Below are 14572 nucleotides of genomic sequence, written 5' to 3'. Positions count from 1 at the left end.
TGTCCTGGAACCACACTTTGAAAGGCAAAGGTTTTTGGCATAAGGTGGAAACAGGGAATGCTCAAATCTGTAATCATAAACCAAGCTCAGGCTTTACTGTGAAGGACCCAGGGTGATGAGGTAAGAAGCACTGAGCCCGGCTCTCATGTGAAAACTGCAAGGAAAGACTGCTTTCTTCAAACAATTGTCATGAAGATCTAAAAGCAACATTGAAAGTGTCCTGGTGCTGGGAAGACCCATCATAAGTAGAGCTTTGTTAGGGCTGTTGTTACTCTCCTTCTATGTCAACTGAAGCCACCTGGGGGCACTTCCTCATGTCCATCCTCATCAGGACCATCCAGGAGCACTTCCTCATGTCCATCCTCATTGGGACCATCCAGGAGCACTTCCTCATGTCCATCCTCATCGGGACCATCCAGGAGCACTTCCTCATGTCCATCCTCATCGGGACCATCCAGGAGCACTTCCTCATGTCCATTCTCATCGGGACCATCCAGGAGCACTTCCTCATGTCCATTCTCATCGGGACCATCCAGGAGCACTTCCTCATGTCCATCCTCATCAGGACCATCCAGGAGCACTTCCTCATGTCTATCCTCCTCAAGGCCATTGAGAAGGCTTCCTCATGTCCATCCCCACTGAGACCACTCAGGAGTGCACCCTCATATGCATCCTCACTGAGGCCATTTGGGAGCACGTCCTCATGTCTATCCTCATCAGGACCATCCAGGAGAGCTTCCTCATGCTCATCCTCATCGGGGCCATTCGAGAACACTTCCTCATGCCCATCCTCATTGCAGTGCCTATTTTCCTTTCCAAACTTCATCTTTCTTCCTGCTAGTTCTCTCTCACTGTAATTATTTGACATTGCAGTTCTAAATAATAGATGTGCCGAGTGCTCTGGGATGAGAAAAATGCTACAAAATGAAGTTGTGTGAGGATGCCAGCTGTCACTGCAGCTGAGTGGCAAAGAAAAATTTCTCCTCATCTGATGTTTGTGTCTTTTTTTTGCTCACATGTTCTAAAGTCTGAGAGACAGAAAAATGCCATTTGGGCAAATATTTAGAAGAGAGAAAAAGAGTTAGAACTAATAAAGTACAAATGTTTTTCTTATTTTAAAAGAAGTACTGTAATAAGCAGCCCTTTGAAAATTGCTCACTAAAATATTTTCTGGTGATTTTTAGGTTAAAACACTGATTTATATTTGTATAACTACCTTCTTTATTTGAAAACTCATCATACCTTCAAATTGTAAACTTTTCAAGGCCCAGTTGTCATGAATTCCAGACTATTTACTTCTCGATGGTCTCCATGGCAGTTTTTAAAATTCCGTGAGTAACACAGGTCCTATTTAGTATTAAAAAGAGAAAAAGAAAATGAAACTCACCAGAGTCCTATCACCCAGAGATAACCACTATTAATACTTTGTTAAATCTCAACCTTTGTATATACATACCTGCATACATTCTGTACTATTCATGATTTAGTCAGTAAATATATGTTGGTTTGCAAAAGATAACCTTCCTGTATCACTAATGATTTTAATAGCCAACACACATTGAGCATTTCATACAAACCACGTATGTGCATTATTTCATTTAATTTTTTAATCACCCGGCAAAGTAAGTGTAATGATGACCACCATTTCATAGGCGAAGAAGCTGAAGCTCAGAGAGAGAACTGTTCAATGGATAGCTAGCAAGTGGATGAGCTGTCATTTCTGTTCTTGTCTGACTCATGAACAAGGGTCGTGCTCAATCACTGCACCATCCAAGCCTTTTCGACTCCACCAGCAGTTGTCCGAGCACGTTGTGCTAAGTGGCGTGTGTTGGGAAAATTGGCGGACATATGAAAACTACATAAGTCTGGTTGTTCAGGCGTCTGAGGAACAGCAAGTAGAAGCTGGTGCTTCTGAGTTCCTGTTTGAAGAGCTGAGTCCATTGGCCATCCGTTCTGTTGTATGTAGACCTAGCCTCATGTTGCCTTCGTTCCTTCTCCCACCTCTGAATTCAGCCGGGTGAGAATGGCCCATGGAGAGCGGTTCCCCTTGCATTTCTCATTTTCCTTGGTGATTGGCTGGCTTTACACTTAAGGGCGTGCCGTGCACACAAGTACAAATGCCAAATAGATGTGGGCATCCTCACTTCCCCTCGCCACCACCTTCCAGCTCCCAGGAAGGATTTCAAAGTACAGGAATAGGCATGTCGTTCAAAAGAGTTCTCCAGAAAGCGAACGCTCTTTCACTCTTCTTTCTTTATGGCCAGATGTGACTGGAGAGAATGGAATTAGCATTAGGAACCCAGTGAACTCTGCGTTGTTTCTGACCCCAGAGTCTGTGCTCAGTTGGAGGTGCTCACAGTGCATCTGGCTTCAGGTCTCGCTTTCAGATGCTTTATGTCTTAGTTCGTGCTGCTGTAACTGAGCACCATAGGCTAGGCAGCTTATAAACAACGGACGTTGATTTCTAACGTCTCTGGAGGCTGAAGTCGTGGATCAGGGTGCCAGCATGGTCAGGCTCTGGGGAGAACGCTCTTCTGGGTTGCAGACGGCCATCTTCTCACTATATCTTCACATGGTGGAAGGGGCTGGGAGCTCTGTGGGGTCTCTTTTATAAGGACACTAATTCCATCATGGGGGCTCCACCCTCGTGACCTGATCACTTCCCTACGGCTCCACCTCCTAACACCGTCACCTTGAAGGTTAGGATTTAACATATGAATTTGGGGGGGCCACAGACATTCAGTCGCTAGCAGGTTGGCTCTCTCCAGAGGTTCTGTGTCCACCTGGGAGCAGTCAGCCAGCTGACGCTGAGTACGTCAGCACGAGATCCGTACCGTTGAGTTCCATGAGCGCGCTCAAGAAGATCTACAAACCCGTTGGTATTTGAGGGTGCGTGCGTTTTTCTGGAGAGTCCAGAACCACTCTGCCAAGTGAACAATTCGGTTTCAGCCGTCTTTCTATTTTAGGAAGTACCCTATATCATTGTGTGCTGTTGCTAAGTTTTCAGGTGGGAAAGGAAGAAGATAGAAACTGTGCATTGAGAGATTATAGGCTGTAGGTCTTGAGAGCAAAACTCAAGAGAAGAAATGAAAGAAAAGGGCACGTGTCAACGCAGAGGACAAAATGGGCAGAAATGGTGCATGAATAGCAAAGCCTTCTTCTTTTACCCCAATGCCTGACCCTCCCCCCACCACCACTCCAGCACCACTAAGTTAAGGCTGGGGGAAGGGAGAATGCACACACGGGTGGGCACAGAGTGCCTGGGGTCTAACATCAGCAGCCACAACATTTTTTATGCAGCGCCCAACATTCTATTCCACTAAGTTGGACTGATCCAAGTGCAGTGGCTGGTCTCTCCCCAACTCGCTGCCCTGGTCTTCATGTGGGCATCAGTCCTGCGTGCCATTCCCCCAGGGGCTCTTCTTTCTCCACACAGAAAAGGGCCGGGATGTACAAGCTCCACATCCCCAGGCGGCTCTGAGCCTCACCACCTCCTCAGCCTCACTCATGCACACACACGTTGTTAATAAAAAGAGAGGACCTAGGGCTTTTTCATGCCGAGTTTGAAATGTTGAATCAGTTCCGAGGATGGAGAACGCGTCGTTTGCACAGAAGAATGATAAGTCGTGGATATACCAAGGTGCTCATTGTTTTAACAGTGATGTTTATTCAAATTTAGATAAACAAAGGCAGTAGATGTCCTCTTATTCTTAGATTAAGTGCTCTTAAACTATTTAACCCATCACACACAGATAAGGACTTTCACAGAACCAGAACTGTTTGTTTGAAGGACTCAAGAACAAGTAGATCACCTTTTTAAAAAAATCTAACGTGAGAAGTAACTGAGGAAAGTTGGGAATTCGCTGACTGAGCAGCCAAAGGCTGACTGTGCATCCACAGAACGCTGGCGGACGTCTGCCTCCCGAACCCCAAACTCCACCTGTAGGAGTCTGTCGGAACGCAGCCCCCACAGCCCTGCTCTCCAGCTGTTTTCCTTGACTTTGGGGCGGAGCTGAGTTTGATCTGGTTCCATCACCTACCACCTGGGTGAACTGATGAACATTTCATAATCTTTCAGTCCTAAATTCAGTGAAAAAGGAGTAAGAATTGGAGGTAACTCCCATGATTATTTTGAGGATTAAATGGAATAACATGTGGGTACTTAGCACAGTGTCTGGGAAATAATAGTTCAGGATATAGCAGTTGTGGTTCTGAGGCCTGGATCATTCTTGTCTGAGGGGAAGATATTGAAACGTGATTTTGTATAAATTTTGACTCCTTTCTAGATTAGACTTTTCTGGATTTGTAATACCGAGACTTCCTTAATCCCAGTCAAGAAGAAAACCAAGATTTTGGCATTAACTCTAAAACTGTCCTCCCACTTCTGAGTGAATATGACAGACCCCCAAGGACACCTGGCCAGAGAGAGTGGTCATCCATCTGTGGGCCCCTCCATGACAGCAGGCCAGGTTTCCCGAAGTAACATTCCTGCCTCCCTGTCTGGTGCCCCCTCTACCATTCCAGCCTCCTGGTCTGGTGCACCCCCTGTCATTAGCCCGCACTATCTATAATGCGGTCTCGGTTGTGTCTCATGGTGGTATAAACAGAGATGCCTAACAGTCAGCTGGAACCCAGTTCAGTGCTGACATTAATGGTGATGGAAAGATCTGAGTCTCACGCTTGCTGTGTTCTGATTATGTGCGAAGGCTCCTCCTCTCCAACGTTCGAGCCTCAGCTCACCCTCGCCCTTATCGGGGAGACCCATTTGGAGGTCTTGAAGGTCTTATCAGGCAAGTTCAACCCAACTCAATCCTGACTCAGCCTCTGCCAGCACCGGGAAGCATCAGCGCCTCCAGCCTGCACAGACAAGAAGAGCAGAAACGTTGAGTCAGACACACACAGCTTAACCCAAGTCCTGCGTTTACACTGCGTGTTAGTTGCTTACACACTCGGAGCCTCAGTTTCCTTATCTGTCACCCAGCACTGCTAGGAAGGCTCAGCCAGAGAAGGGAGGCTGGTCCCAGTGTGACAAGGGGCTCAGATAAGCCCTCCATGGATAGAGGTTTCATTTAAACCACCTGCATTGGGACCAAGCAGCAACATGCAGAATCCGGAGTTATTAATTATGCTGCTACAGACTGTGCATCTGGCGTGTCGAGAGAGAATGAGGGGCACTCGTGTGCTCACAGATTCCTAGCTGGTGCCGATTTGCTAGATAATTGGGTCTGTGCATCTGGCTGGGCTCAGGGCCTCTCAACCTTTATCGTGCATATGAGTCACCTGGGAAACTATAAAACACACATTCGTCTGTGTAATGTGAAACATACAGTACAGGCTTCTGACACGCTCCAGCCGGTGCCAGCGTTGCTGTCCCCAGATGGTGTTTTGAGCGTGGTTTCTTCCCCTAAAGCCGACCAGCTACACAACTAAACCCGCGAGCCCATCCCACCTCTGCCGCGGTTGTTCTAATGCTGGTGGTGGCCACTCTGAGCAAGTCCTGGTGCACAAGCCCGGGGTGTGCCCGACATCTTTCATCACCTCCCTCGTCCCCATCAAAGGAAACCACTTTGTAGACGTCGCTCCTGAATGGTCACCAGCGCCAGTGTCCCTGTGTCCGTTTTCTGTCATCTCCCTCCGTGACGTCTGTACCACACCTGCTCACACCTAGAAGTTCTGCCCCGCTGCAAGGACCCTCATCTCCTGGGCCTCCCTCTCAGACTCTCCCTCAGCCTCTTGGGCCTCCTCTTCTCCTTCTCACACCCCTGAAGTTGGAGTCCCCACGCTGTCTCTCCAGCCTCGTCTGGTCTCAGCTGCTCCCTCCTTTCTGGAGCTTCATCCACCCCCACGACTTCCATCAACACTTACAATTTCAACCTGTTCTTAACCCCAAGATAATTCTCTCAGTTTCTTATAGAGAGCTGGACCCGAGGGCACTGAGGTCACTATAAACTCAATTAGACACGTCCTCTCCCCTCCACCAGACCCACGTCCACACAGCCACACTTTCACTGTGTGCCCCTCCCACGTGGGATCCTTAAAAAGAATCTAGTTTAGGGAAACTGAATGATAGTGTCTTTGGTTTTTCTCTCGTTATTTCAATGCTGGACCCAAACCTTAGAACAACAGCTGGCAGATCCTCAACGTTAGTTGAGGGACAAGTTGATGGTCACTGCCTGGGGGAGGCGCCATTGCCCCCCACACAGACAGACATGGTGGCCGAGCCGCTGCTTGCTGCCCTCTCTCCATGCTCTCCGTGTGGCTTCCAGAGGAACGTTTGTAAAGACCAGGAGCCTGTCGTTTCCTGCTCTGCTTTGGCAGAGGGCGGATGGTGACACAGATGGGACCTGGAGCTTGAACTCCTGGGGCTGGGTCTCTGCTCCACCGGTCACTCCTCACACGCTCCCTGATCTCAGGTTATTTGTCAAAGTGGGTGGAACGACCTTCCCCAGAGGGCTTTGTGCGGATCAAGGGACTAATGAGTCACGGAGCACTCAGGGCAGTACCTGGACCTCAGCTACCATCACTTGGGGACCTCGGGGCATCTCTTCATGTCGAGGAGCGTGCAGACCCTACCCGGCTGATCCCAACTCCCAGATCCCCTCTCTGACCGCTCTCCACCGTGCATCTCGACTCCCAGCCACACTGCCATTGCTGATGCGGGTCTTCCCCTGCCTCCTTCAGCATCTCCTTACTCACGGTGTCTGCTCTTCCTGACAGACCCTCTTCCACAGGCACGGCTTCTGCCGGGCGCACACTGCCCCCTCGCCCAGGCCCTGCCCCACTGGCCCCTCAGCCCGCTCTCCAGACCCTGCTCAGCCCCCAGGAAAACCCCCGCCTGCCCTGTGCCCCGGCCTCTGCCCCTCGGTCACAGAGCTCTCTCTACACGGCGCCGCGGTGTCCTGTGCGCCTCTAACAGGCCATTGTCTCTTCTTTCCATCACAATGAAAACTCACAGAAATCAAGAATGGCAGCAGGTGAGCGTAGAGGCTTCCATAGTGACAAACACAGGAAATTGCCAGGAGAAGCACAGAGACGAAAGGGAGCCAAGGACAGAGGAAGGAGGACCTGTGAGACGTGGAGCAGAGCGAGGAGAGGCGTTCGTGCTTGCATGTCGGGGGGACTGTCTACACTCCGCTCGCTGACGGCGCTGGGGTCAGCCGCTAGGAGAGGCATCCAGGGACCACCACCGCCTGGCCCACCCAGAGCGGAGTTATGATGCAGGAAGAGGACCGTGTGCTCCCTGGTTTGTTCTTGTTTCTCTCCGCATGTGGAGACGCAGAGTTGTCCTGGCCGGAGGGTGGATTTCGGATAGCTCTCCACAGAGTTCTCATGAGCCTTATCATCTTTAATTTAAACCTCAGAGTGAGTCTTTGAGTCGGGTTTTCTCATTGTCATTTTCCAGAGAAGGAAACCAAGGCTTAGCTGGGCTCAGGAGTTTATTCGGTTCAGATACCAAGAAATGAAAACACCGTTCTGGCTAAGACCCCAGCCCCTCTCCTCTGCCCTGCATGTGGCCTGCCAGCACTGTGTGCCCAGGCCATAACACAGAATGTTACCAGAATTGTTCCATGTATTGAATTTGCCAGTGGGCACCATTGTAGCAAACATACGCTCGCTGGGACCATGTTTCCAAGCCATGTTATCAAGAAGCCCTGCCTCATTTTGAAGTCACTGTATCCCCATCACCGTGGATGGTCCATGAAAAGGTGTGGTGGGGCCACATGTCCTCCAGGAAGCTGATGGCATCCGCCAGCCAAAGGCGTTTATCAGAAACAGGACGAGACGTGGACACTGAGTGCAAGCTACTGAGGGTGTGATAGATTCATCAGCCCCAAATGAGAAAAGACAATGAGGATGAGATGTCTGTCCTTTTGGTGCCAGGCAACACGCCATAAGGACAAACCCAGTTCTACACACTCACGTGCAGGTGCGACAAATGACACTTGCAGGGGGGGTGGGCGCCGGATGGCAGGGCTCAAATCCCGATCAAAGAGGCTGAGGCAGGACACAGGGAAGAGGAGATGGACAATTCTGGAGGCAAACAGACCAGCCCGGGAGGCAGCAGATGGGGACATTCTCGCAAAGGCACATTCTACAGACTCAGGCTGCTTTCACCACGGTGGCTGGTCCCGTTCCCAATTTAGATCAGGGGTTCTCAAATGTGGCCCTTGGACCAGCAACTCTGGTGTCACCCATGAGCTTCTTAGAAGTGCAAATTCATGGGCCCTGCCCCACGCTACTGAACCAGAGTCTCAGAGGATGGAGCCCGTCCAGGTGTGAGAACCACTGTTTGGGTCCAAGGGGGCTGCTGGATGTGTTATCAGTGGATGCGTGCCGTGGACTGTCGGGCTTCGAAGTCTGCAGGCAGCGAGCTTGGGCACAGGATACAAAGGTGAATGAGGCCCAAGAAATCCACAACTCAGAAGGAAGGAACAACTTGCAGTGACAAATTTGGGGTGTTTGCTGTGCGCATAAGGCCCAAAGGACAGAAATGAGAGGAGGGCAAAGTCCCCACCTGGGAGATTAACTCTCGAGCTGAGCCACTGGGGGTGGATAGATGTTCTCAGCTGCTCAAAGTGAGGACGTTCATGGAATGAACAGGATGCCCTGCTAAGCTTGGGGAACTGAGGGTGGTCATTAGTCACATTGGGCTGGAGCTTAAGATACAGGAGACAGAACAGGTTGGCCCCAGATCAGCAAGACTGGAGAGATGGAGACGGGGCCATGGAGAGAGAATGTGAACCTCAGCATGTGTGGGAACATCTCTTTCCTCCATCATGGTTATCTCTGAGTACGGAAGACCGTCTTTCCTGTGTGTTTCCTGCAGATATCTCTGAGAGCAACACAGACCATAATGAAATTTACTTTTCTAACTGGGTTATTGTCAGGGTCAATCTAATTCCTCTACAACATGAGTGACAAAATTGAGTGTGTGCCAGTGTATATGTGTGATTGCTTTGAAAATCATTATGTATTCTGAGCGAAAGACCCAGAAATTAAGTGGATTATTCTGAAGTAGAGTCATTTGCAAACTGCATTTGGTGACATCTTACAAAACTCTCCTGGGGTCCCCTGAAAGCAGCAAGCATAATTTAATCCGTGCCTGTGGCACCACGCCAACCCAGCACAACACTATGTCCAGGCCTGAGAAGGAGTAGAGAAAGCTCTCTCCGAGCCTTGAAAGTTTTGGATCCACTGGTCTCCTGTGTAATCAGAGTGTTTGTGAGGGTCAGTGAGGGGCACAGCAATGAAAATTAGCTGTCATCCACAATTCTCATTAGAATACGCGATTGCATATTAGCAAAATGTGTTTGGAATAATAACGGGCTCACAGGCGTTTCAACAGGCTCCAAAGCTGTAAAGCATCAGGCTGGAATTTATTTTTAAAAAAAACAGCTCTCTCATTAGACAGTTCACTTTGATTTCAGTCTCCATAGAAACCGGATATTCAGATGCATTAAGATGTTTTTATGTTTGGAGTTTTTGTGTGTTGTGGGATTTAGACATGTGCATAGACAAAAAGCCAGATGCGACGTATGGTATGCGAGGCGTGGACTAGAGGGGTCTCACGCTGGGCCGTGAAATTCGTCCAAAACTCAGAACCAGAAGTGGCTGCTGTTGAATGGCAGATTGCAAAGTTCAACCCGAGGGACAACGAAGCCGTGGAAACTTCATATAAATAGAGAGGTCTGACATTTACTGGCCTGGGAGGGGACCGGGTCTTCCTCACAAAGCAAGAGTCAGCACGTGAGTATGTGGGTGTGCGTGTGACAAGCGCATCAGCAAAGCGGCTTCCATCAGGAGATCAGGTTCAGCTGTCCTCAGCAGCAGCCCTGTCAGGGAGACTGGAAATCCGTGGCCTGGCTTCCGGCCTCCCAAACGGCAGCATCGACAACACGTTGGGCTTGAGTGAGGTTTTGCTTCCACTGTACAATTTTGACTTTCTTTAGATTACAATGAAACCTCTTCTTCTTAAATGTATCTGAAGGCAGGGATTTTCCTCATTGATTGAGGACAGTGGCTGGCTCATTCCCACACAGGAGGGACGGTCTCCCAGTACAGCCGTGCTGGTTGGGAAGTGAACCAAAAATACTAGAAGCAGCAGCCTCAGCACGTGGCTTGCTTTGTGGTGGGGACAGGTTTGCTGAGGAGAGCGTTTATTTCAAGGAAAACAGAGTCTTCTCAGATAAAATGCCTGTACCTTTTTGGGCTCCTTGCAGGGGTGAAAAGGAAACAATGAAACATTTCCACAAGTGCGGGTGCAACTGTTGCATCACTTTTTCTCTAAGGTGCTCTGGCTATGGTTGATGAGTTTTCTGTCTTCTGTGATCCAACGTGAGGAATCTCCTCCGCTGTCATGGCCAAGGCAGGGCAGAAACAGGGAGGAGACCCCAAAGGGCACACACACACAGCGGGAAGGCAACTCCTGCTTTGTTCTGGCACCAGTTCTGCTTGCTGTGCTGCCCCATCTCAGCTGCCCCACCTGTACGATGGGCTCAGGACCCCAAGACCCTTCCCTGGGATGGACACCACCCTCCCAGGGAAGCCACGTGTTCACCTCATTACCCCAAAGCTGCAGCCAGGTCAACCAGGAGCCTTGCTGCCTCCAAGCTTCCACGCTGCAGAGATCCCAGCTCCTCCCACATCTGTCAGTTGGGTAAAGCGCAGCCATCACTGGGTACTTTTAGCTCCATCTTGTGAGTCTGGGGAGTCGTGTCTTGCAAGGAAGGTTCTGGACGGGACCGAGTCTTGCCTTGAGATGCAGCCTGACCATGTGTAACGTGTGCACACGTCACCCCAGGGGACCTTGTGACTTTGATTTTCTAGTCCAGCAGGGGTGCTGCCTGGGAGCGTCTGTCTGGCCAGGCCGTGAGCTCCTGGGGGTGACTCTCGGGGGGGAACTCCACGTTGCTGTACTCCACTCTCTTCCTGGCACCGACCCTGGTCAGGAGCAGATGGATTGATTTGCGTCCTGGTGGGACTAATTTTAGTGATCTGGAGGCGGGGGTTGGGGGGGGAGGACATGCTCACAGAGCTGCCTGGCATCAGGCCCGGCACGCAGCGGGCTGGTTTGCAACATCCTGGGCCGTGTCCAACCCCCCAGGGGACAGAGGCACTGCAGACCAAGAACCAAGCTTACAGCGATGTCCCACGGGGCCCCCAAACCCTGTCTGCCAAGGCTCTAGATTTGGGGGAAATAAGATGTGTGTAGACAGAACGAACCAAGATGCCTTTTGTCCTGGTTCTGTTTTCGCCTGACTTAGGAGAGACCAAAGAACTGAGTGGTGGGGTTCTGCCTGCAAGTCCTTCTCTAACACAGGCACACTCCCTGCAACCTCTCTGTCTCCCCCGGACCCTACGCGGCCAGAAGGAACTTCTTTTTCTTTGATTATGCCTGCTCTCCTCCTCAGAGCCTCCAGTGGGCCATCCCACCCCCAGGGCATGGAAGCCCATTCCATCTTGGATTAAATGTCCCTTCCTCTGGGAAGCACTTCTCCACCCCCAGCCTAATCTAAATCACGTGGCTAAGTAAGTGTGCAAGATATCCTGCGTTCTCCTTTTAGCAAAACTCACCTTACTCGTAACCTCCTGTCCCATGTGGATGACCCAGGTGGACCGTAGTGCCGTGAAGGCAGGTGGCAGTCTGTCCTGTTCACCGTGCCAGCCTCAGTGTGGCCTGGGATCAGTGTGTATGGTAAGAGGTTCATTTAGAAACTCCAAATCATGTCCAGATTTGTTACAGATCCTGCCACTGTGGAAAAGAACCAACTCACTGTGCTGAATATTCACCCAATATTAACTCATTGGTTTACTCTGAGGAACCTGTCGTTGGCTGACTTGTAGTTTTTTTCTAGCAGTTTTCAATGGATAAAGTTTCCACTACCATTTTGCTTTACATTCGAAAGTGACCTTCTTGATGGCTTTTGGAACAACCTCTTTCCTAAGAAGCAGCAGATTCTACGGTATTTTGCAAATAGGAAGCTTTCTCCCGTCTTTGCAGAAACACCACATACAAGGCACTCAACTTACCCAGAAGGATGTGTCTTCTAATATAGGCAGTGTTGCAGTTTGTAAAGAAACATTTCCATATGCAGCTTCCACCGAGCTGCCAACGCTGCTAATGTTCATTTTGCCCTTTTAAATATGATTGAAATTCTGTCAGTCTTACTAAAAGAATAACATAATGTGGGTGTTCCAGCAGAGTGTTTTCAAGGCAATCACATAGCTGTTCAAAACTGGCTTTGGTGTCTATTTTGTTGCTTGCAAATAAGGGACTTTTGAGATTGTTACAATGTAGCCTCGGAAATGGCCAATTTAACAGTAAAAACTGGTTTTTAAACATTACTATCAGAAGTGTCACCTTTTTGCAGCAAACTAAGCTTTTTAAATTAAAAAAAAAAAAAAGGCTGCCAAAGAAACACAAACCACATTCACTAAAAAATCAAAGTGAGACACATTGTTGATGAATTGTCTCCAAGGCTTCATGCTTCCTAATTGCCAAATATTGAGTGTCTCTGTAATTGAACTTTAGCCGTCTGTGCATTAGTGAGATCGTTTCTGAAAAGAATCTCTGAATGAAGCTGATGAGCCCAGTGTTCTTCCATCAGATCGGAGGGGTGCAGGTGGCACAGAGCACAGTGGATTGACGTGTCCCGTGCCCAGTCCTGCAATTAGCATCTTCAAGCTCAGAGCTCTGGTCTCTCCAAGCTCTGCGGATCCCAGCTTTATGTAAACTGTTCTCTCTGTGCTCTCAGAGCCTCAGGTGACTTGTTAGTGGAGTTGCAAGATGTTTAAGGGACTCTTATATTCCAGCAAATTAAGTATGCTAGGTTGGACATTTTTGTGTACTTTTCCTTCTCATTTTATTCATTTTGCTTATTTACATTTTTAAAAAAGATCTAAATCCAAAGGGTTATTCTCAAGTTACAGCCGTAATCCATAGAAAATGATCATTGGTTGTCAACCATACAAATCATTGCGGAGAGAAAACCAGGGAGTGGAACTGTTCGCTGTTATTCTGGAGGGTGATCCAAGTCTTCGCGGAGGCTGTGTAACCATTAGAAAGATGTGATGAGAAATGTGTGCCACCCTCTTCGTCTATACCCTGTCTCCTAGAAACATAGGTTTGTACCCTTAATTAGTAGCTTAAAGATCCATTTTGAATGCTTATAGGACAAGCTGGTGGCACCAAATCAAAGCTTCAACTCTGATAAGACAGATGGCTCCTTGCAAACAGTTTCAACCAGCTTCGTTTTGAAATAAACTGATATCTGATATTTACTAAAAATGGCATTTTTCCTATAGATGCTTTCTCTTCACTTTAGGTTACTTGCCATATTTCTCTTCTCTTCTACTGCAAAGTTTAGCTTCCTTGGTGAAGAGTGAAATATTCCAGCCTCCTTCCCGAGCGCCCCGTCCCTTCATCCTGGAAGATTTTCTCTTCTTCCAAGGATGTCTTTGTGACAGCAATACATAGCTGATGTCTGCAAAGTCGGCAGGCTCCACTATTTGTTATTTTCCTCATTCATCCTGTTTTCGAGGGCGTACACATTTCTAGAGCTCGTACAATTGCTTTAAACTGTGATGCGGAGAACCGACCAACGTGACGGCTGCTGTAATCGTGTCTGTCCTCGAGTCTTAGTGAGACCCACGTGTACTTCCTGCACGGTGTTTGGACATATACACAGTTTTTGAATTTTTAGTAACTTAGGTTAGGTTCGTGTTCTGGATAACTGAACGCTTTTCCGCAGGAAGGATAAAACTTTTACTCTATTCTGTGATTTCAGGTGGAAGTTATCCTAATATGTATTGTTCCTCTCCTCTTATTACGTTAAACCAGACAGAATGACGAACATTTCTCTATTTTTGACCTTCCAAAATGGCAGTTTCCTATGGTTCAATCCAATATATTTAGATGAGGGTTGTTAGCTGGCATTTTGAATAACGGTTAGGCTTCCGGCAGTTAATGAAACTCTGGAAATTTCTGCAAAATGGTGTGTAAATGTGCCTGTGACTCTGCGTCAGTCTGCACACAGCCTCTGCGTCTCCAGCAGAATGCACGTGCTGAGTCTTGAGGTTGCTGCAAGGGCCCCGGATCGCAGGTATGTTTCTGTGTGGAAACAGAGTTTTCACTCAGCGTTAAGGACGTGGTGATAATGTGCAGGCTTAGCAAGAGGACATGGGAGTCCATTTTGCACCCCAAGGTGCAGAGAGGAACAGGAGAGGGGAGCCAGGAAGGGAATTCCAGGACAAAGAGGAGAGCTGGAGGCTTCTCTAGTTGTGAGGGCTCCTGCGCTCTGCATCCGTCTGACCTCCCAACCATCTCTTCTGCCTCCTTCCCAGACTGAAGTGTGTGAGGGACTGGAGAGACGCCCAGCCAGTTCAGACCCATACACATGAGGGGCCACTATATTCTCCTGGGCATTTTAAGGACTGTGTTGAGAGACTGTCGCTTGTCACATACATCTTATTTCTCTTTTGAAATCATGATATTCATTATCCGTAATTAATATTGCAACTGAGGAATCCTTGCAAGATGTTCCATTCAGAGTATGCTTGTTTATCACTGTCA

General features: G+C 48.7%; 1 protein-coding gene across 1 annotated transcript in view; it reads left to right on the top strand.

Moving 5' to 3' along the window:
• Positions 1-314: 314 nt before the first annotated feature.
• Positions 315-14572, top strand: part of DLGAP2 (DLG associated protein 2) — a 192625-nt gene continuing 178367 nt past the window's right edge. Inside the window, exon 1 of the mRNA XM_046648454.1 lies at positions 315-654. Within this exon, the coding sequence (XP_046504410.1) occupies positions 315-654 (340 nt within the window). The remainder of the gene's footprint in view (positions 655-14572) is intronic.

Source organism: Equus quagga, chromosome 22, assembly GCF_021613505.1.
Source record: "Equus quagga isolate Etosha38 chromosome 22, UCLA_HA_Equagga_1.0, whole genome shotgun sequence".
NCBI lineage: Eukaryota > Metazoa > Chordata > Mammalia > Perissodactyla > Equidae > Equus > Equus quagga.
The sequence above is the reverse complement of the archived record's forward strand: the minus strand, read 5'-3'. Positions and strand labels throughout refer to the sequence as shown.